General features: G+C 48.4%; 1 protein-coding gene across 1 annotated transcript in view; it reads left to right on the top strand.

Moving 5' to 3' along the window:
• Positions 1-23,956, top strand: part of COL15A1 (collagen, type XV, alpha 1) — a 120,057-nt gene that overhangs the window by 69,028 nt on the left and 27,073 nt on the right. Inside the window, exons 16-24 of the mRNA XM_008568787.1 lie at positions 7,854-7,916; positions 15,896-15,931; positions 16,370-16,510; positions 16,714-16,782; positions 17,550-17,585; positions 17,692-17,775; positions 20,023-20,088; positions 22,132-22,167; positions 22,854-22,916. Coding sequence (XP_008567009.1) covers positions 7,854-7,916; positions 15,896-15,931; positions 16,370-16,510; positions 16,714-16,782; positions 17,550-17,585; positions 17,692-17,775; positions 20,023-20,088; positions 22,132-22,167; positions 22,854-22,916 — 594 coding nt within the window. The remainder of the gene's footprint in view (positions 1-7,853; positions 7,917-15,895; positions 15,932-16,369; positions 16,511-16,713; positions 16,783-17,549; positions 17,586-17,691; positions 17,776-20,022; positions 20,089-22,131; positions 22,168-22,853; positions 22,917-23,956) is intronic.

The following is a 23,956-nucleotide window of genomic DNA, read 5'->3' as shown; positions in this document are numbered from 1 at the left end:
GCCAAGGTTCCACCTCCAGGGACACCACAACTCTGTCATCACCTATAAGAGGAGGAAGGTGAACAGGAACTCTGGTTGCACATTAGAGACACTGGGAAGCTTAAGACAACACAGTTGCCTGAGTCCAATGCCAGACCAAGTAAGTGAGACACTGGGGCTGGGGCTCAGCACCCCTAGGGGTGCTAATGGGCCCCCAGCCCACATACTTCCTAAACAAGTCCCTGTCCCCTTCTGCTCTCAACCACAAGGGATGTGCAAAAATCTAAGACCAGATCTCCCCTGAGTGGTGCCACAGCAGGTACAGAGAGATCCAGTTCTCCCTTTTCTCTCTCTTTTTAACTTTTTATTATTGAAAATGCAAAAAATTTACAAAAGGGCTTAGATTAGTATAATTAACCCTCCCCCATCTCACACACACGCACACACACACTCATCACTCAGTTTGAACAATTATCGATATTTGCCCATCTGGCTTTATCTCTTCCGCCTCCTACCACCATCTTTTTTGGAGGGAGGGGAAAGCTGGATTATTTAAAAGCAAATCCCAAATAGCATATCATTTAACTGGTGAATAATTCAATGTGTATCACTCATAGAATGATCTGGAACTTTCTAAATTATTTTTTGGTCATAGCTACAATGTCATTATCCATCTGACATATTAACAACGGTTGCTTTATATTATCGAATACCCTGTTTTGGGGGGCGGGTTAAAAAATAACTTTTTACAGTGAGTTTGTTTGAATCTGAATTCAAACAGGGTCTATACATTGCATTTGGTTGATATGTCTCTTGAGTTTCTTTTAATCTCTCGTTGTCTCCCACTTTCTTTTTTCTTTCTGCCACTGATTTGTTGAAGAAACTGGGTGAGTTGTTCTTAGATCCTTTGTCTTCTGCTTTGAGAAGTTGGCCTGGTGAGACCAGCTGTGCTCGTGGGAGAGCTAAGGGATTCCTACTTCTGGGAAACTTATCCATATACATCTATTAACAACTATGAAAATGCATATTGTCGACACAGAAACTTCCAGGAATCGATCAATGGAGATAGTCTGATATTTAAAAAAGGCTTTGTTTACAAAAGTATTGTCTGTAATAGAGAAAAATTTGGCATGATTTAATTAGCCAACAATAGGGGGTTAACTGAAGTTTATTCAAATAATGGGACATTACACAGCTATTAAAATTATGTTTACTAGAAGTAATATATTTAGTGATGGGTGGAAATGCTACCATATAATGTTAAGTGAAAGAAGCTGGTTATAAACTTGAGCAGTATATTGTGCGATCTTAACTATTCAAAAATATGCACATGTCAAAACACTAGAAGGAAATACCCTCTGTACATGTTAGCAGTTGTTGTCTCAGAGTGGTGGACCCATGGGAGGTTGTTAGGTTCTTAATATATTTTGGTGTCTTCCAAAAAAGCTCTAAGGGAAGAAGAGAAAGAGAGAGGGATGGAGAGAGGGAGAGAGAGAGAAAGAGAAAGGGAGAAAGAAGAGCAGAGCACACAGTATCTCCTCCTGGCACATAATTGATGAAGACAGGTCACTGCCAAGTGCCTGTGTGGGGAACCTGCTGTGAACCGAAACAGATGCTCCAGTTCCTGAGCAGATAGTTTGGAAGCACGATAAGGATGGTCAAGAGGGCACCCACTGTGGAATATCGTTAGGATCATTTTGAATCTGAGTCACCCAAGGCAGTGTAGCTTGCTGGGTTAGAAGCGGCATCCAAGCCTGGCTCTGCACATGTCTGGGACCATTTCTTCACCTCTGGCTGTCTCAGTACACTCATGCATAAAATGGGGATCATGATCATAGTACCTGTCTCTTGACTTGTTATGAAGATTAAATGAATTAATACGTGGAAAATGTTACCTAGCACATAGCACCTGCTCAATAAATTCACTATATAGAATTATTTTGCAGATGAGTCCCAGAGAAAGTTAAGGATTTGCTTAAGGTCACACAGCTCCCAGGGGTCAAGTAGCGGTGAGGGTCTTGATATCTGGACTTTTGGCCTTTTTTTTGCACTGTCCACAACCATCATTTTAGATATGAGCTAGAAGTTGGTTAGCAAAGCCCATAGTGGTTGAAATGAAGTCATTTCATTTCTAAGCACTGACTATATATTATAATCTTTTAGAGAACATATGGAGAACATTGCCCTTGAAATGAAGTAATATATTTAAAATCTGTGTTGTGGAACACTGGTAAAAGATAAGAATGATTGTCAGGTCTGGGTGACTCCGAATGCCGTGGTCTTCCTGCTAGTCATTTAGCAACTAGGCAGTGAGAGCCTGTTATCTGCTGGGTGCAGGACGCTGCAGTGACTAGACCGCCCCCTCTCACGGGGCTTGCTGACTCCAGTCCCGGGCAAGCCCCAGCTCACTCCCAGCTCACTAACCAGGACCGGGGAATGTCATTAGAGCTCAGCAGCTCCATGTCCCAAAAACCCAGTTTTAACTAAATCTTCCTGTTTTAGGCTCAAGGAGTGCATGTGGGAATGAAAGGACAGGCTGGGCCCAAAGGAGAAAAGGTTCATACTGTGCCCATTCTGGAGAACACATTAGCTCCTGATCAAGTGTCCTGGGCATGTTATTTGGGGTTGATTTTGTGAATTCTGATCAAGGTGATAGTAGAAGCAGCAAGAGGACTGGGCCCAAAGTAGATCCAACTGAGAGTCTGAGAATCATGAAAACAGCACAGGGGCAGTTCCGGCTGAGTCTCTTCTTACCAGCTGGTGACCAGGTCCTTCCTTGACTTCCGTGGGCCTTGGGTTCCCCATCTGTAGTCAAAGGGTTCTTCTGATTCTGATGCTCTGTGTCTAAGCTCTGGACTCCGCTCCAGATTTTCTTCCTGGGAAAGTGTTGGGCAGTCAAGAGCTTCCAAGGACACAGACCTACATTTGCCTGTTAGTAGCTGTAGTATCTCAGGGAAGTTCCCAACCACTTCTTTGCTCCAGTTTCTTCATCTGTAAGATGGGGGTGGAGATGGTCGCCCTGTGGGGTGGGATGAAATGAGGTGATGCATATGGGAATGCCTTGTCTGGTTGTAGTCACCACGAAAGATAACGAATTCCTGTTACCGAAGCACCTGCTGATGTTAAACTATTCCCAAGGGGATGTATCTACAGCAACCCCGGTGCATGGTCCCAGAAGATCCTGCCCTAGGGCCTCTGGAGTCTGTCTACCAGGACATTGGAAGGGACAGCTGGGGCTGGGGAGGTGGGGATCCTCACTGCTGTCTGCCCCTGGCCACCTCAGTGGACTTCGGGTGTCAGCAGGGCTCTGGGGAGCAGCAGGGGCTCTGAGAGGGGGACAATCACAGCATATGTATTTTGGGATTTCACCGTTGACATCTCCACTCTCCTTTTAGTGGCTCAGCCATCCTGTCACCTTATTTGCCAGGGCAACCATTTCTCTGGACCCTTGTTGACAGCCAAAACCTCCCGGATGCCACTCTTTCTCATTTGTTTCTCTCCTTTCCAAGTGGGGGCTTCTGTCATTCTAAAAGCATTTCCTGAGCACCAGCCCTGTGCTGGATCCTGGGTCCTGGAGGTGATTTAGGCACTGTGCCTGCCCTCGAGGGCCCAGGGTCCTGGGGAGGCAGACACCGTAAAGACTACAGGAGCGGTGGGCAAGACAGGCTTCAGAGGCAGGCTGGGCTGGGCCTGGATACCGGTGCTCCGGCAGGTCACAGACCAGGGATGGGGAAAGCCTGAGGGGCCAGTGGGGGTGTGCAGAACTAGTCCACGCTGTTCAGCTCTTCCCAGCACATCCATCCACCCCACCAGTGTTGTGAGGAAACAAAGGGCTCCTGTGCCCTGAGGAGGACAAGGTGCCTCCTTGGGCTGTCTCTGTAAAGGACAATGCCTTTCTTCACTCCTGCGTAATTCTCATGTTAAGGATGAGCACAATTTCTACAGAAAGGAAAGGGGATGTAGGAAGAGGGGGTGCCCAGCGCTTCACTAACCATTCTGTTCTTTTTAGGGTGATGTGGGGGAGGGGTTTCCTGCCCCCGCTGGACCTTCTGAGCCTGCCAGACCCACGGTGAGATTCCCCCCAGGCTTGTCACACACACACACAGTGTGCAGGGACCAGGGATAAAGCAGAAACAGCCAGAGGCTGAGGATTCTTTTTGTCAGCCCCAAAGTAGCTTTCTGTCAGATCTCAGGGCTCTCTGCCTCTGCTAGAACCCTACAGTGTGCTCAGGAGCAGAGTTACTTATATCCAGTTTATATCCTGCCCCTTGAGTAGCCCAGAGGCTCCTCAAACTCAACATGTCCCAAACTGGACTCTTCACCTATATTAGTTTGTTTCTGTTGCTTATAACAAAATATCTGGAACTGGGTAATTTGTAAGAAAATGAAATGAATTGCTTACAGTTTTGGAAACTGGGAAATCCAAAGTCCAGGGAACACATCTGGTGAGGTTCTTCTTTAGTGGTGGCTTTACAGCAATGCAGGGCTCTCACATGGCAGAAAATGGCGAAGCAGACAGAGACCCTCACATACTCTCTTTTTAAAGCCCTCAGAACCATGTCCAGGACCACCATGAAGCCATCAACTTAATCACCTCTTCAAAGCCCCACCTTTCAATTACCGTAATAAGATTTACCACCCTCAACAGTTATAGTGGGAATGAAGCTTTTAGTGTATGGACTTTGGGGGACACAATTCAATCAACCCATAGTACCACCTGTGCCCAGAGCTGCTCCTCCTCCTGGGCTCCCCATCTCCCTGGTCACTAAGGGAGAAACCAGGAAGCGTCCTCAAGTGTTCCTCTCCCTCCTGCACCCCATCCAGTGCATCCCCAAGTCCTCCGAGTGAGCTGTGCAGTGCTGCCTCCTCCCTCAGACTGTGGCAGCAGCTCCTAATTGGTCTCCCCGCCTCTGTTATCACCACCTCTTTTCCCACCCACATATACCTGACACCGTGACCTTCCTAAACCCAGCTCTAACCCTGAGACTCAGCTCCTTCTCAGAGCCTCTCAACAGATGCTCAATACACTTACGTTCAGTGGTTGAATTAGGTCTTGCCTGGTTCCTGTTTCAGGAATTAAGTACCAGAAGGGTATTTTAAAAACTCCCTTTGGTTCTTTGGAAGAATTTGATGACATTTAACTAGTATGCACCGAGTGACTTCTCAGTGCCAGATCTTGAACTCTAGACTCTGTGCTGAACTCTGGACACCCAGTGTGTCTCAGGATTGGGCACACTCTGGAGCAGCCCTAGTCTAGAGGGACCGACAGACACACGCATAACTAAGCTTCAAGCCGGGTGGTCCTAACACCCAATTGAGACTTTGATAAGCCAGTAGGAGTAGAGAAGAGGGAGAGATGAATTCTGCCTGAAAATGGGGTAGGAAGAGCTTCACAAAGGAGGTGACCGTGGAACAGGACCTTGAAGGATGAGTAGGGATTTGGAAGGCAGGAAGGAAAGGCAGGACTGGTCTCATGCAGGCTGCACAGCTGGGAGGCAGAGAGCATGGCCGGTAGCTGTAGAATGGAGTAGAGAAATCGCCAGAAGGAAAGTTGGGAGCAGAAGTTGTAGGGCTGCAGAAGCTGGGAAAACTTTCAGTGATATGGCTGTCCTTGGAGACTGGCAGCTGAATCCAAGTGTGGGAATTTCTTCTCTCTCCAGGTGGAAGTGGAGGCTGAGGGCTCCGGCCTGGGCTGGGGCTCAGACATCAGCTCTGGCTCCGGGCACCTGGCGGGCAGTGAGGAGCTGTTAAGAGTGAGTGTGAAGCATGACACCACGTGGTGTCTGGGACTGACTTCAAAATAATCCAGGAAGGAGGGACATGGGGGTGGGGAGATTGTAGATGAAGCCAGGTTAGCCACTGTTGAGGATTATTGGAGGTGAGTTCATGGGGGTTCATTATACTTTTCCCCTTACTTTTATGTGTTTGAAATTTTCCATTTTGATCAGTTTCCTTTTGTTTTAAGTGAGTATGAGCCTAAATTTGTATCCAGGACTCCCCTTCTCCACTTTCCTCCTTTCCTTAGCAGGCTTCCCAAGCAAGTTGTTCCAGAGAAAGCGTGCCCACTGACCCCCACCTCTACAAGGTGGCTTTTGATCCCCCCTTCACCCCTTATTCATTAGAGAGACCTACTGGCCTCTTCCTTGGGTAGCATTTTGCACTTTGGCTTCTAGAACCTTCTTGAAATTCTCCCTACTGTTAGGCAACCCCCTCTCTGCCTCCCCAGACTGCTCTTTCTCCCTCTTTGGCACCTCTTGGTCCCCCGGCCTCCTGCCCAAGGCTGGGTCTCCACGGGTCCCTCTCTAAATTGTCCCCTGCAGGGCTCCTCCCTTCTCCAGTTGCAGCTGGTGCCTCTGTCCCTGGCCCCCAACCTCCTCTCCTCCCCTTCCCCTGAGCACCTGTGCTGAATACCCAGTTAGAGGCTCCACTTGGCTGCCCCTCTGCCCACTGATCAGAGCCAGGGCAGGAAGGCTGCCCTCAGTGGTTGGGCAGAGTGGGAGCCAAATGGGTCTTCCATGCCGGTGGAATCAGCCAACCCGGCAAGAGGCTAAAGAGACTAGTACATTTCAGGAAGAGTTTTAACAACACAGCTAAAGAGGCAGTTTTCGACCTGCCTCACAGTTAATCAGAAAACTAAATTAGCTAGAGCACCTCTGAGAATTCCAACTAATTGGATCTTTTATTGTGTACACCCATTTGGGAGAAAACATGATATAATGGGCTCAGAAAGACCTAGATTCAAATTTCAGCTTTTCTATTACTAATGAGCTGCATGTGTGAGCCCTTGAATCACATGGTCTCACTGAGCCTCAATTTTCCCATCTGCTAAGTGGGAACACCAGTTCATACTTGTAGTGTTGTTATAAGAAATGGAGAGAATGTATGGAACACATGCTCGGTATATATTTACCCTCCCTCTTTAGTTCTAACAGTGTCTGTTTCTTAGGGTCCCCCAGGTCCCCCAGGCCCACCTGGCTTGCCTGGGATTCCAGGAAAGCCAGGAACTGATGTTTTCATGGGACCCCCTGGATCTCCTGGAGAGGATGGAGCTGCTGGTGAACCTGGGCCCCCGGTGAGCAGCTGAAGTCCTCTCTCCCTCTCTGTGGCCATGGGGCTTCCTTTAGCCAGGGAGGGGTGTGCAGATTGCAGACCCCAGCACTATCTAAGGTTCATGATGGAAAGGGAGCAGCTAGCTAACATTTGTAAATAAAAAACAAAAATCCGGGCCGGCCCGGTGGCGCACTGGATAGTGCGCCGCTTGGGAAGCGCGGCGGCGCTCCCGCCCAAGGGTTCGGATCCCACATACAGACCGGTTCCCGCTCACTGGCTGAGCGAGGCGCGGGAGCAACACCGAGGGTTGCGATCCCGTTGCCGGTCCCGGTCCGGTACGGGCACGACACTGAGGGTTGCAATCCGTTGCCGGACACGGAAAAAGACAAAAAAAAAAAAATCCACCTCATCTGAGTCACCGCTGAGGCTCTTAAGAAGCAGCAGCCAGGAAAAACATCGTTTTACACATTGTTCTGCTGCTTTATCGCAGTCAGTGTCAAAAACGCACATTCATGTAGAATCTTGGAATCATAGGACATAGAGCTGGGCCTGGAGTGGGAGGCCCTTGGAAACCATCTAGTCCAACCCTGCCCCTGATTCCCTCACAGAGGAGGAAACGTGACCCAAGGGTGAAGGACACTCGTCCATAGGGGCATAGCCAGCAGTGGCCCAGCTGGGGCCAGGGACTGGCAGTCCTTCTTTGGGCCTGGCACAAGGCTCTGGGCCCCAGACTTACCTGCCTCCCAACCCTCCTTTTCTAGGAAGGGTCTGTATGTGATTCTTAGCAGAGATGTTGTGGGCTGATTGTCATTAATGCTCCCCAGGGCCCTGAAGGACAGCCTGGACTTGATGGAGCCTCCGGTCTTCCCGGGATGAAAGGGGAGAAGGTACGTGGGACGTGGGAGGGTTCCAACACATGGGAGCCACCAGGCAGCACTTCTCTCTCGGACCCCCAAGCCTGACCTTGGCTCTTATATGAATGACCCCCTGTAATCCCCCACTGGTCATCTTTGCTGGATGTCCCCAGCATAGGACACATTGTGCCCAAACCTGAACTCAGCATCTTCTCTGCCCCCTCCTATGTGTCTCAGCTTTGGTGAATGGTACTGCCATCTACTGAGTCACCTGGACTCTAAGATGGGTCTTCCCCAACTCCTCCTTCTTCTCCCTTTCCTTTCATGATTGGTCAGTTGCCAAGACTGGCTTTTACATCTCTCACGTTTCTTTCCACGCCCAATCCATCCTCCAGCCACCTGCCCAGCCCACTTTCCTGCAGCGGTCTCTCATCAGTCATTGCCCTGTCCACTGGCTCCCTGATGCCTGCAGGACAAAACCCTAACTATGTGCAGACCCCCCAGCCCTTCCTGATCTGCACTTGCCACCTCTCAAGCTCATCACCTACCGTGACAGCATGCAGCCCCTGGGCCAGTGCATCAGCCCTGCTGCAATGCTTAGGACATGCCTCCTGGCCTTTGCACATTGTTTTCTCCCTGTCTGGGATGTCCTTTTCCTTTTCTGGTCCTCCAAGCCCCAGCTGACATATATCCTCTTGGAATCTCTCCCAGACTCTTTATGGGCAGAAAGCATCCCTCCTTCCTCCGCTTTCTATTAGCACAGTTTTTATGCTGCCAGAACCTTCTTAGCAAATGACACTGAAGGTGTTAGCTTGCCTGTCTGCTCCTCACCCCTACCCTGACGTAGAGCCTGTGGTAATGTCTCTGGATCCTTGGAACCTAGCACTAGCCTCCATTAGCGTTTGATGAACGAATGAAACAGCCTTCAGACACCACTTTTGTCTGCCATTCCCAGAGTGTGGCCTGCCTTCATTTTCTGTCTGTAAGCCCGTCCTGTCTCCTGTCTGTAAGCCCGTGGTGGTGCTGGGAGGGTAGGGGGTGGGATTCCTGCCCCTACAGCATTCCCAGGCTGGATGATGAGATAGCTGTGTCTGGCAAAGAGGGGCAATAGAGATCAGGTGAGCCTCATGCTAACGACGGGGCCAGTGGGTTTTACTAGGGTTTAGAGGAGGGAGGATCTCTCCCAGTGGGATGGGAATTGCGGGCCTTCTGTGCACTCCTCATGAAGATACGGAAAATGCCAACTCCCTAGACACCACCATTGTCCCTGAACTGAATTTACAGTTTCTGTCAGCTCTCTAGTGTGTTTAATTGAAACAGTAACTCAATTTTCGTGGAAAGCTCATTTCTCAGAAAAGGAAACAATTGTCAAGCTTTGTAGAACTCATTTTACATGTACCAACTGTTTTATAAGAAATTAAATTTTGCAGGAAACACCACAGACCTACACTCATCTTGCCTGTTCTTCTCACCAGCTTCCACCTACCCACTCCTGCACATCCCTCCCACACTCTGTCTCGCACGCCCACGCCCACATCTGCATGCAGAACACCCGTGTAGACGCACTCAGCAACTGCTCGGAGAATCAGCCGTGCTTGGAGCAGCAGGCTTGCCCGGGATTACTGTTGGAGATCAATCCATGTTTGTTTTCAAATTTCATCTGAAATTTACTATGATTCTCAATATGTTACACTGTGTGTATATGAGGATCTCTGGTCAAGTAAAAGGAGACTCTGGAAGGACTTGGAAATTTGCCTCTGGAGAGCTGGAAGGAAACCTTGCATATGACATTTACTTTATTTATTTATTTATTTTTATTTTTTTTGTCTTTTGTTTTTTTTCCGTGTCCGGCAACGGATCGCAACCCTCAGTGTTGCCCCCGTACCGGACCGGGGACCGGCAACGGGACTGCAACCCTCGGCGCTGCTCCCGCGCCTCGCTCAGCCAGTGAGTGGGAACCGGTCTGTATGTGGGATCCGAACCCTCGGGCGGGAGCGCCGCCGCGCTTCCCAAGCGGCGCACTATCCAGTGCGCCACCGGGCCTGCCCTATTTATTTATTTTTAAAAAAAGGAAACCAAGGAGCATAGTCTGGATGTTAACAAAAACATGCTAAAGGAAATGAACAGTCTCAGATGTTACAAAACATAAGATCCAATGTTACGTTTGATCCTTGACTCCCCACCACAATATATGTCCTTCAGCTTGCACACTTCTAGTGGCAAGGAACTCATTCCCTGCACAGGCAGTGCCTTCCACGGTTGGATGAGTCCACTTGTAGGGAAGTCATTCTTCCTGCTGCTGTGAAACCAGCCTCCCTTCTCATTAGCAGGGTGTATAGAGCAGTCTAGGCATTTATCTAAAGTGGGAGTTTCTCCCCCAAGAATAAGGTTCAGTTTATATAGCTAGAAAAAATTTTATACATAGAATAGTTACTATCAAATGTGAGATTGTCGGGCCGGCCTGGTGGCGCACTGCGATAGTGCGCTGCTTGGGAAGCGCGGCGGCGCTCCTGCCGAGGGTTCGGATCCCACATACAGACCGGTTCCCGCTCGCTGGCTGAGTGAGGCGCGGGAGCAACGCCGAGGGTTGCGATCCCGTTGCCGGTCCCGGTCCGGTACGGGGGCAACACTGAGGGTTGCGATCCGTTGCCGGACACGGAAAAAGACAAAAAAAAAAAAAAAAATGTGAGATTGTCATCAAAATGTGGACGGACATTAGGAATTTATCAAATAGCTTATTCCGAGTTCAATTATAGAAGTATTCCTTATTTAATTTTCCCCAAATTAAAATGAGCAGCTAGCTCTAAGATCTTTAACCCAAGAGGGAATAGGTGAGGAATAGCCTGCCTTAGGTGAGGAATAGCCTGCCTTCCCACTTGCAGAGTGCTTCTGGAAAGGATGCTAAAGAACTTGGTGGAGAAGGTGGACCTCTGAAAAATCATTACTTTCTGCTTTTTGCACTGTAGTTTCTGCCATTCAGTTCTTCAGAACGTATCTAGGATTAACAGTTGTCTTCTTCCAGAATCTAAGTCATTCATGTTATTCTGCAGCCTCAAAAGGTACTGGGACACCCAGGCAGGAAAGAATTTGTGCTTTGAAATTTTTTTCAGCGGCCGGAATTGCTGAGGAATGTTGAGATCCCAATAACTGGCTCTGAGTAATTTCACTGAGCTGCCAAAGTGTCATTGTAAAATCGACTTCTGTGTTTTCCATACGATGTAAGAGAAGTGCAATTAAATCATCATTACCTTTCCTTTCTCCCATTAATCCCAATTTGTCTTTGAACAATTCTCTAAATCTCACGTAATGAAGAACAGGCTACCCTTCAAGAATCTGAGCAGTGAGCTGCTTTTGCTTAAGATGTGGTAATGGGTTTAGAGCTCGTAACAACGTGTTTAAATGAAACGTTGCAATATTTTCCTGATTTTCTATTTTATGTCTTCTTTCATCATCAGATGTTGTTGGTACAACATCTGCATGATAGGCCTCCATAAAAGCAAACAGACCATAGTCAAGTGTAATGAATAACAAACTGTAGTTATCAGTATTACAAACACCATGAGCAAAACCAGCAGACATCCACAAGGCAGTAAGTTGGAAGTGCTGTCTGCAGTAGGAAAAAAAAAAGTCCATGTATCTATTAGGTTATTTGATGTTCCTGTATGTTGAAGTCTAGCCATGTCCATAGTAAATCCAATTCACCATAATGAGCCAAAATTTCTAATGAATTCTAAACCATGATTTTGCAACACGCAGTACTACCGTACCTCATTCCTTTACAATGTTTCCATTGCAGAACTGATCTCTCCATATTTCATCACTTAAAACCACACTTGCAGCTCTGCTAGTTGGAATTCCAAGATAGTACATAGCCTCACTACACAAAGATTCTCTCTCTGAAGAATGAAGCACAACTCTGCCATTACTATTTTGGACTGTGGATTCTTTCCTGAGCCTTTTAATTGGAGCTCCCACTTGCCAGCCTGCCTGTTCATGTAAATTCCGTCAAGGTAGGCTCTTCCCTCCTCAAGCTGATCTGCTCATGATCCAAACTGGTGGCCACCGTATCTGTGAGCCATTGAAATGGATCCAAATACTATCTTTTCACCGCATACAAGTGGGATAAAATCATCTGTTTCTGAGACAGATAAATCAAGGTCCAAAATATCTTCTAAAACTTCCTTTGAAACTGCTACAAGATGCATTGTTAATTTGAAAGGAATAGGGAAAGCAATTGAAAAAATACAGTTTTTGCTTTAGGAACATAATTTCCTTTAATAGTATCAATTGGCGACACAGCCAGTTGAGGTTTTCAGAGATGAGGCTACTTAGTGTCTGTTTTGCAGTAGCCCTGATGGTGGTTTGACTTGCTAGACTTGGCACTCCCGTCAAGGACAGATGCAACAACAGGCAGCGGATGATGGCATGACTGGTCACACCTGAGAGAAGCAGACACAGAAACTGTAGCCTCTGGATTAGGTGGCAAAACGAGAACCCAGTTCTTTGAGCCATATTTCTGCCCCAGGTGGGAGGTCACACTTAGCTTCTCCCTGGCAGGGCTGGCCAGCAGGAAGGTGGCAGGTCCCAGATACAGCCACATCCTTCACCAAGCACTTCTCCCCCAGCCTTCCCAGAGTGGCCTGGATGTCCCCTCTGGCTCTCCGGCCAGGGAGATGTTGAGGTTCCACGAGGCTGGCTCAGGAGGATCTGAGTGTTTTGAGCACAGAAATTCAGGGCCACTCCAGAATCGCTGTTCCTGCCTTAGGAGCCTGGCGCCTCCTCCTGGAGGCCCAGTGCCCACCCCACCCTCATCCCCCACTGTCCCCATTTGTAGGCCAAGTAGTGGGCAGGGTCTCTCCACAGGAGAACAAAGAGGCAGTCATTGTGAGAGGCAGGGCCTTTGCCATGCCCCAAGCATGCCCCAGGTGTGAGGCATGTGTCTTCCTCCAGCACCGTGTGGCAGCCCTCACCCTGCAGATCCCTGAGCCTCACCCTGGGGAGAAACCAGTCCCTTGAGGATGGTTGTCACAGCTACTGAGTGAAGAGCATGGACTCCCAGTCTGGGAAGGAGAGAGAGGGCGGTTGTGGTGTGTTGGTTGCCTAGTGTGTGCAGGTCTTTTTGTGGGGCACACCGTGGCCTTGCCTTTCGCATTTACCCTGAGAGCTCTGTTTAGGCTCATCCTCAGCTAGAGTCCCAAATGGTCTTAGCTGGAAGGAACCTGGAAAGTTATTTAGCCCCCCGATTTTTTAAATATGTCCTGGCAGAGGCGTGGGACATTGTGGAAATGCCTTGGGGAACAAAGCAACTCTACTTTAGGCATTTTTAATTATGAAAGTGATATATGAATACATTTTTCATTGCTTCTTGTGTGCTATGTTTCCTCAGTTATTCACATTGCAGTACATCCTCTAGTCATATTTTCAGAGAGGGTCTAGAGATGGCAAACTTTCTGACATCTTGGGCATTTTTTTAAAAAAATACCTATATAAGGATGACTGGTAAGGGGATTTTAACCCTTGGCTTGGTGTTGTCAGGACCACACTCAGCCAGTGAGCGAACCGGCCATCCCTATATAGGATCCGAACCCATGGCCTAGGTGTTATCAGCACCACACTTTCCCGAGTGGGCCACAGGCCGGCCCTCATCTTGGGCATTTTAAAATGTCTTTGTTTTATTCTTATTTAATTGGGGATAGAATTCTACGTTCAAAGTCATTTGCCCTTGACAATTCGAAGATAATTTCTGTCTTCTAATTTCCAGCGTTGCTAACATAAAGTCATATTTCACTCTGATTCTGTCTGTTGAAGGTCATCTGAATTTTCCCTTTGGCAGATTTTGGGATTTATTTTACTTTACTCCTAGTATTTTGAAATTCCCCTACATTGTAACTGGATGTGGATTTTTTTGAAAAATTTAGTCTTCTTAGTACTTTATAGACCTTTTGTCAGGTCGGGGAGAGGAGGTGCTTTTTAATCTGGATACTTTTACTTCTGTGTTTTTAAAAACATTTTAGCTATTGTTTCTTCAATACTGCTTTCTCTTTATTTTCTTTATTCTCTCCTTCTGTCACTCCAATTAAACAGGTGTTGGAATTTCTTTTTTTTTTTTTTCCTTTTTGTCTTTTTTTGTGACCGGTAACGGGATCACAACCCTCAGTGTTGCGCCCGTACCGCGACCGGCAACGGGATCACAACCCTCGGTGTCGCGCCCGCACCACGCTCAACCAGTGAGCAGACCGGTCTCTATATGGGATCCGAACCCTCGGCGGGAGCGCCGCTGCGCTCCCAAGTGCCGCACTCTACCGAGTGTGCCACCGGGCCGGCCCAGGTGTTGGAATTTCTGATTCCATCCTCAGTATCTGTAACTGCCTTGTCATTCTAGGTCTTTATGCTCTTGTGCTGCTTTCTGGGAGATTCTGTAGCCTGGTCTTCTTTGTATTTATCTGTCTTCAGAGGTGCCTAGTCTGTTATTCATCCTTCTATAGAGTTCTTTATTTCCACAGTTATATATTTTTATTTCCAAAATCTCTAATTGGTCTTTTTCATAACCACTGTTCTTATTTTGTAATAGTTTGTCCTTGTTTCCTGGCTGTAACATACTCCCTTTTCTCACTGAGAACATATGTTGTGTACTCCAGACCCCGATTGGATTGTTTTAACTCTGTTTCCTCAGGTGTATAGTCTATTGTTGGTTTTGGTGTCTTTCATGGTGTTGTTTTCCTCAGGTTTTCGGTGTTTCTTGCTTGTGTGTTTGCTTTCGAATTGGGATCCCACTTTCGTCTGTTTCCTGCCTCTGTACAGACTGTTGGGGGGGTGGGCAGCCTCTGCTTCTGAGACTTGCAGGTTTCAGGAAGGGAACGGAAGGAGTAGGGTGTGCCATCAGGCAGGGCACCTCAGGCTGGTCTTCAGAGTCTGGGGTCCCCCGGACCTCCCAGGATTCCCTAACCACCAGGGATTCTCCCCTATCTCTTTGCCCCAGTAGACAATTCTTATTGTTCTTATGGTGTTAAGGCACCCATAGGTGCCCCTTGGCAGGAGTGGGGAGTGGGAGGGGAGGGCAGATGGCTGTCCTGCAGAATTTCTACCTGTCTCCCTGTCAGAGGCCCACGGACCACACGCTGCTCCTGGCTTCCACCACTGCTTTGCAGGTTACTTTTCTCCCTATGGATTCTCCCATGGCTGAGGCCTCTGTTTTCAGCTTCCTATCTGTTTTCCCTTTGGCATTTCCAACTATTTCAAGTCCAGCATGATCTTATTTTTGAGCATGAACTATGCATTGTCATTCCTATGGATTTGATATAGGAAGGGGACTAGCCCAGGGAAAAGGGGGTGGTTGGGGTCGGGGGGAAGGGCACAGTCTTAGATGGCTGGCACCTCTTCATCAGTGCTACTGCTGGCTTCTTCCCTTGCAGGTGCATTTGTGGTTTCCTCAGAGATTCTCTGTCTGGGGGCCTCAGCCTCAGTCTTCTGATGTAGGGCAGTGCCCTTGTACCTGACCACTCCTTCTGGTCCCCCTCTGCTTGGAACTCTTTTCTATAGGATGCACATCCAACCTCCCAGGAAACTGTAGTGTCGTCCCCACGGGTGTGGACATGAACCCACTCTAGTGCAACCCTCTCTCCTATTCTGTGCCCTGGGGGCTGTTCTAGACAGTTTTTGGTCTTTAGATCTTTCCAGAAGACAGTCGGTCATTTCCCCCGTATCTCCAAAAGTCTAGGGTTTAGCGCTGGGGGAGGCACCCCTGTACCTCCGTCATGGGAGGGTGAGGAAGGGGTTACCTAGTTCTCTGACAGCTCTCCAAGGGAATTTTTCTGTGATCTCTCCCTGGTTAATCTTCCACTTCTCTGTTTTTCTCTTGAGGTAGGTGATGAGCTAATAGTTGAAAAATAGGTTTACGAGCTTTCAGCTGACTTGCCTAGGAGACCAACACCTAATTCTGCATTTTCTTCGGAACGTACCTAAGGAGATAGACATTAACTGGCCTTTGTTTTTGTTTTTCTGGTTTTTTTCAGGGAGCAAGAGGGCCTAATGGCTCAGTTGGTGAAAAGGTAAAAACAAACAAACAAACAAACAAACAAAAAACAAAAAAAAACCTCTCTCCCCTTCCTTCTTCCCCTTTTTTGGGTTTACTGTAATTGGACTGTTGGGCTGGAGTACGGAACATATAAATGTCAAGAAGCAGAGAGAAGCGTGTCTCAGAGGAACTGCTCAGGGAAGGCGCGACAGCTGGGGCTGGGGAGTCCGCGCCCTTCCGTTCTGTCCTTCCTCGCCCCTCCCTACACATGCAGTCACGTGAGCGTATCAGCTTATCTCCACGTGAAATGTCAATTAGCAAGACAGCTGTGTCTGTACCGTTACGCAGTACGGATCAGAGAATTCATCAACCTAATTAACTTCAAAGAGTAGTTTTCTGACTCAGGCGTTCATGTTTTCCCTTTCACGAGAGAACCCAGGGCTGGGTGATCAGCCTGTCCTCTTCCTTGCAGGGTGACCCCGGTAGCAGAGGCTTACCAGGACCCCAAGGGAAAAACGGACAAGTTGGCACTCCTGGGGTCATGGGACCCCCAGGGCCTCCTGGCCCACCTGGCCCCCCTGGCCCTGGATGTGCAACGGGACTTGGATTTGAGGTACTTTCCCCCCTTTCTGTGGTGTAAGAATGATGCGCACTGAGGCTACTGGACAGAGCAGCTTCCTGAACGCTGACCAAGGGCAGGGGCTACACCGATTCCCCTCTGACACCCCCACCACCCCCTCCAGCTCCCAGCACCACACCTGGCCCAAGTAGGTGCTCAGGAATTGCATCTGAAATTCTCAGTCTTCCTCCCCGCAGGATACCGAAGGCTCTGGAAGTATCAGGCTGCTGAGTGAACCCAGAATCTCGGGACCAACGGTTTTGAGTGTAGGTTGACTTTTGAAACCTCATTATGAGGATTGTCATGCTAGAGTGAGGAGCTGTGAGTGCCTTCCTGGCTCTGCCACTTTCAGCGATTCACCCCCTCTGTGCCCCCAGCCCCCAGCTGTGCAATGGAGAGACGAGGTGCCCTTTACAGGTGCTTGGTCTGAGGAGCGGCCCAGAAGTTGTGCACAAAACATCCTGTGGGAAAACTTGCAAACCATCTTCATCTCTCTTCACTTCTCTCTCTCTCTCTCTCTTCCCCCCACCCACTGTCCCTTATCACCAAGCACCTCCCCCTCATTGCCTCGCTCCTGCTGCCCCATTCAGTACTCACTCTGCCCATTTCGGGACCCTGCACTCCTGGCAGGTGCCCCTCCTGCTGCATCTAGCCTGTGGGGCTGCTGTCCATCTTCTGCTCTGATGCCTGCTGTCATGGGACCAACCTCCTGCATCTCATTACCTCTGTCAAGTGGGACCCAGAGCTGAGCACTGAGCCCAGGAGACTGAATATGCAGACCTCCCAGCCCCCAGATGCAGAGGGCTCTGAGGTTCCAGGTCAAGAGGCCACTCACCCCGTGCTGGGAGAGGGCCTCTGCTTCTCTTGCTCTCTGTGGGGTGCTGTCACCTTCTGACTCTGGAAGGGGATTTGCCCCTCATCCTTTGCTCCCATTGCCTGGGAGATGTGGGAAGATGAAAGGATAGAGGGAGAGTAAGCAAAGTGAATAGAAGAAAACCACAGAATGTTTGTTTATCTGTTTTTATTTTTTCAGGGTCCCAAAGGAGAAAAAGGAGACCGGGGACCCAAGGTAAAGTCACAGATCAGAGGTGGGGAGTGGGAGGACTTTCCAGCCTAGTTCTAGGAACATTATCCACCTACAATGAGTTCTTTTTCACTCTCGCTGCTGTAACCAGGGCGACAGGGGGATGGATGGAGCCATCATCGTGGGACCCCCTGGGCCCAGGGGGCCACCTGGACGCATTGAGGTCTTGTCTAGTGTGAGTATTGTCCAGGTCAGAGCTTGTCTATATGTTTTCTACCCTTGCTAGAGGGGAGAAAAGGTTATGCAGGGGCACGTAGCCAGCACCTGGTGCCAGAGCTTCCATCTGCCAGCATGCTTCACCTGTCTGCACTTACCCCAATACTGCTGTTCTCTGCTTCCAGAACCTTCTTTTCTGGTTGGCAGCATTTGGGGTCAACTCAAAAAGAGCCTAGAGGCATGAGAGGTGTTGTGGTCTTGCAGTGACCCCAAATAAGCAGCATCCTCTTCCCCAGCCAGGTTCTGAACAAGTGAGAAATAAAGCCAGAGAGGAAAAGGTAGGCCCAAGGACCACCTTTATTACTGACAGAGGTTACATCGAAGGACTTGGCCCAGTGGGAGAGCCAATGTTTCTGCTAACTACACCCGAGAATTAGGGTGTAGACTTGCCTACTGTAGTGGGTGTGCTTCCTGGAGGCGGGCAGATGCAGAGAAGGAAGGGTGGGGCTGAGCTGAGCACACCCAGAACTGCCCGTCAGGGAGCTTTCTCCACCTCTGCAGGGGCCAAGAGGAGCCAAGGTTACACTCAGTGGCCCCCCTCATGTCAAAGGAAACATCTTTGTATGGCCCCTTTGGAGGGTTCTTTGGCAGTCTCTTACAACTAAAAATATCCATACTCCAAAATCCTGCGTGGAAAGATCTCCACACAAGGAAAGCATCTCCCTCCCCTCCAGCCCTCGTCGACAGGGAAGTCAGTAACGTGTGGGTTTTTACTTCATCATTAACCCCCATCCTGGTACAGCAATGGCCTGTTAACGTGTCTGTCTCCACTTGCTCCCTGGAGCTTCTTTTCTTCTCTGAATCCCCACCACCCGGCACATCGTGCAGGCTCAATCAGTGTTGCCGGACTGAAGTGTTGGGTGTCATTTAATTCTCTGTCCCTATCATAAACACTCTGGCATAAACACTCATGGGCATATACTCTGCCTCAGGTCCCCTGCTGGGCCCTGTGGGTATAAAGATAAGACACAGTTCCCACCCCCTAGGAGCCCCCAGTGCAGTCAGGAGAATGGCTGTAACAGCTGTAACCGAGAGGCAAAGCGATGTAAGTGGGGGAACAAGGAAGGAAAAGAGGTTTGGATATGAGAAATCAAGGAGGACTTTCTGGAGGAAGTGCTTTAAGCAGGAACTGGAAAGCTGAAAAGGATTTTTATCAGGTAGGCGTGGAGGACAGAACTTTCAGAGTTCAAGTGGCAAGGACACCCTGAGTCAAATGTGGGTGTGCCCAAGGCACAAGGAGCTGACTGCCAGGGGGTAGTGGGCATGGGGGTGGATGAAGAGAGATGGAAATTTGGAGAGGAGGCTGGAATGTGGACTGGGACCAGATCACGGTTCCCTTGAAATTAGGACATCACATTTATGAAAAACCGTGGCCCTTTGGAGAGAAATAACATCGTGCTGGTAGACAACAGAAAGACAAAAAGTCCCAAGTATCTGGAAAAAGGATGACTAGAGTTAAAAGAAAAGAAGTATAATTAAAATATCAAGTGTGGGTAAGGGTATGGGGAAAAGGTAATCTTGTATGCTTCTGGTGGAAGTGTAAATTGTATGGCCCCTTTGGACGGCTCTTTGGCAGCCTGTTAAAACTAAAAATGTCCATACTCCAAAATTACACATGGAAAGTTCTCCACACAATATGGTTGAGTGAAAAAAAGCCAGCTGAGGGATAATACATACAGCCTGATGCCATTTATGTAAAATAACCACATGGACACACACACACACATACACATTCACATATATACAGCAACACTATATGCTTTCTATGGGTATATATACATATATATATGTTTAAAACTTTAAAAGAGAGATGGTATTCATATACTGGATAATACATACAGCCTGATGCCATTTATGTAAAATAACCACATGGACACACACACACACACATTCACATATATACAGCAACACTATATGCTTTCTATGGGTATATATACATATATATATGTTTAAAACTTTAAAAGAGAGATGGTATTCATATACTGTGTAATTTTAAAATTAATTAAAAGAGGAAAGTGATAAGGCAGCGCAGGGTTGTTTTTTATAAGAGTGGGAGGGAGGGATGTGTTTGGCAGTGGGTTGAGGGTGTTCTCAGTGTCTGCCGTGTTCTGCCATGCTGCGTGACTTCAATTAAAGCCTCACTGCCAGAAACAAAGCGGAACACGTGCCATCCTTTGTCCTCATTGTCTGATTTTTCTCTTTTCAGGCTTTGATCAATATTACCCGTGGATCCATGAATTTCTCAGACATTCCTGAGCTCATGGGGCCTCCGGTTTGTATCCACAGCTGCCCTAGAGTGAGGTTTCTACCCACACACCCCTGTTGAAACAAAATTGGGTTGGTTTGGAATCCTTTTACTCCCAAAGTACAGCTAGAATATATCAAAGTAGAATGGTAAGAGGACTTCACATTTTTGAAAAGTTCCTATCACATTAATTTGATCTTGCAGAGAGTTTTGTCCAATGCAGTGGAAACCTGCAGTCCCACTCATCGTAAATATGTGTAATAGAAATCAGAGAATCCTAAGTAACAAACCAGTTACTGTCTGTGCAACAATTTTGGCTTGCTTATATTTATATTATCTCATTTCATGGAAGAGGAAGAGCCTAGAGAGACCTATCCTCGTTTTAATGGGGAAACTGGAGCACAGTGGGGAATGTGGCTTGCTTTAGTCTTTCTAGCCCCATTCTAGAGGTCTGGAAGTGAACACACAAAGAAGTCACATTATTTCTGCAGTCCGCCGTTGGCCCATGGCACAACAGGATCTAAGAGGAAGGAGGCTTCCTCCCACAGCCCATATAATAAATCCATGTTGCAACTGCCAACGTCTGCTGGTGGCAGTTGGGCAGAGAGGAAAGAGCTCTGGTCTTGGGGGCCTTGGGGTTCCAGCCCCATCTCCACTACACACCACTCTGAGCCTCTGATTCTCTTCCCTGATAATACCTCACCAGTCTTTGGGGCAGCTTATAAGAGGTGAGGGATGGGAAACTGCTTTGCACACAGTGGTACTCTGTGCAAGTCTCTGTGGAGATGGAAGCTTACAGTGTCACAGGTGCTGGGGCCACCACCCCTGAAGACCCCAATGAGGTTGGCCTGAACCCCTGTCCATCCATGACCTGGGGAAAACCCAGTGCCTGCCCCAGGATTTCTGCAAACCTGGCCTGGCACCAGGTTCCTCCTTCTGCCTCTGTTTGTGGATTGTCTGGCTGTCTCTTCTGTACTGCACCCAACAGGGTTCCCTTTCCTTGATTTCTACTAAAACCCCAATAATCAACCCTGAAACAAACTAGCAAAGAAAAGTCTATTCACAGATGGTCTTTGTTTTCTCCAGACTATAGGAAGTTTAGGGTGACAGGTAAGCTGATACTGAAGCAAAACACAGACAGCCTAAAATTGGAGATTGGGTGTCTGGGTTGTAACAGCGCCTGGCCTTGTCCGCTGTATTCCCTTGCCTTCACCCACTTTCCTTTTCCTCACTTCCTTCCCATTTGCTCCCCTCCCCTGGGAAGAATCCAGGCCTTCGGGGCCCCTTCATCCCTAATTCTGGATCGAGTGGCAGTTCCTGTTCAGTGACATTTCCCTCTCTGGGAGGATTCAAGTCCTGGCTGTCACCCTCATGCTTTTCCACCCTGCTATAGATACAGTATGTTGAGAAACATGTCTCTAGCTAGCTCGCTTGCTCTCTCTCTCTCTCTCTCTGTGTATATATAGAGATACAGATACAGATATAGACATAGACACAACTACAGATATAGATATCTATATATCATGCCAAACTCATAAGCCTTTGATAGCTGCAGGTGTCTGGGGTTGTCAGGAAGAAGGGTCCTGGCCCCTGCGGAGTGGAGCACAAACTCTGTGTCCCAGGTCCTTTAAAATTCTCACGGCTACTCAGGGAAAAGAACTGAATCCACTAGCATGCACTTGCTTCCACCCCAGACACCCCAGTTCACCCTGAGCCGCCTCCTCAGAGTCTGATAACCGAGGTCCCGATGCTGCATTCATCAGCCCAAAGATTTCAAACATTGAACAGTTTTATGGAGGAGGCTGTGACAGAATGCAGTTTTGGTGGGAGGTGGAATGGGTGACTATGGGTGCCTCAGTGCAGTTTCTGCCCCTAGCACTGACTAGCCCTGTGACTGTGCACGGTTCCTGCCACTCCCAGGCCTCAGTCTCCTCCTCTGCAGAATGGGCTAGTGAGCCCTGCTGTGGGAACATGCTTAGGCCTTTGGAAGGTGCTGGCAGGGAGTGGGTCCCTGAGGAGCAGTGTTCTTGCTAACTCTGGAAATCCTGCTTTGTCTTTGGTGTGTCACAGGGGCCCGATGGTGTGCCTGGGCTGCCAGGATTTCCAGTAAGTACAGAGACTCAGTTAAGTGGCAATAAAGGGGTGAAATGCCTTTTGGGGCCAGCTTTGTTCTATGTGAGTCATCGTCTCAGGCCTTCAGTGTCTGTTGCAGTTGGGGAGAGGTCACCTCTGGCTGGGTGTGTGAATTTGGCTCTGCAGAGGCGTGGAGGGCAATCCTGAGGGGGACAGCATGAGCATTTGTGCAGAGGCCATTGGGGATGCAGAGAGGTGGAGGGACAGGTGGGGTGGAAGAGGAGGTGCTGAGGCCTGGCTGGGCAGGGCTTGGGTGTCAGGCTAGGGTGTTTGGATCCCATCCCATAGGTCGTGTGGAGCCAGAGAAGGGGTAGGAGTCAGGGAAGGTGAATGGTGGGGGAAGCAGGCTGCCCGATGGCCTGGGGGAGCCATGGACTGAGCAGAGGCAGCAGGACCAGGTAACAGGCTGTTTCAGTAGCACTCGGTTGGAGGAAACTAACATGCAAAGAGGTGTGGGGCCTTTGGGCCTCCTAACACTCAGTGCCGTCTTCTTTCCACTAGACCACAATTTCTGAAAGTTAAGATAATATCATGGCTAATTACGACTTCCATCTGCCTGGGAATAGCACTCTCTATTCTATTTTTTGAAAAAAAAAAATTCCGATTGGTAAAGCATTTTAATCTTAAATAACAAGACTCCTTCCAATGATTTCTTCCAGGGCCCAAGAGGACCCAAAGGGGACACTGGTTTTCCTGGATTTCCAGGACTAAAAGGAGATCAGGTAAGGAGTCCAGGTATCTGGGTGGGACCGTGCTCCGGAATATGCTACACATTTCAAATTGGCTGAAAGTAGAAAGTAGCTGTTACCTTTTTTCTTCATTGAGATACAAACTTGCCCCTTCAAATTGTACAATTCAGTGATTTTAGTAGATTCACAAGGTGGGATAGCCATTACCATTATCTAATTCTTGAACATCTTTATCACACCAAAAAGAAATCCTGCGCCTATTAGCAGTCACTGTGTAGCTGTTAACTTTTATAATCTCAAGGTTCCTCCATGGTGAAGTTTGCCATGGTTGGTGATACCGATTTTCACCATAATTTGGAAAGAGAACTCAGTTGAACACTCTCTCGAATGCTGTTATTGCACATGCCATACTTTGTCTAACTGCCTGTTGGACATCACTGCTAGGATGTGCACTCCCTGAGGACAGGCTTTGTGCCAGTGTCTTTTCTAGAGCTCCAGCACCAGCACACGGCCTGGCACACAAACGACACTGGAAACACTTGTTGAGGAAAGACTATATAATTAATGGATAAAATGAATGCTAATATTTAGAAATTATAAGTTGGGGCATTCTGCAGTTGGATGGCAGTCTTGGTCCAAAATCTTTGCAATCAATATTTAGCATACAGAGCACTTCCTGAGAACTCCCAGGGTTCAGAACTGACCTTTGTACCCTTCCACATTTGCCTCTTAGAATTAACTTCCCAGTTGGGCCAGAGACTGCATTGGATTAGTTTCTTCCCCCATCCATTTATGGACTCATCCGCCTTTTATCCATTGATGCCCTAAGGTGTGTCAGCCAATTTCCTGTCCTAGGCTCTAGGAATGTAGAAATAAGATGTGAGCAACAGATATGCAAAGAGACCGCAGAGAGCATGTCGATTGCTGTCGTGCAGGTCTGCACTCCACGTGGGGCACTGTGCAAGCCCCTGAACCTGCTGTGGGGAGGCACGGAGGGGTGCTGTGCTCTCTGAGAGGAGCCAGCTTGGGCTTCTCCCCTCTCTGCCTGCCCCCCACCCCCATTCCACACTGGC

Source organism: Galeopterus variegatus, unplaced genomic scaffold, assembly GCF_000696425.1.
Source record: "Galeopterus variegatus unplaced genomic scaffold, G_variegatus-3.0.2 Scaffold442, whole genome shotgun sequence".
Lineage (NCBI taxonomy): Eukaryota > Metazoa > Chordata > Mammalia > Dermoptera > Cynocephalidae > Galeopterus > Galeopterus variegatus.
Note: the sequence above shows the minus strand (reverse complement) of the source record. Positions and strands in the feature narration are given on the sequence as shown.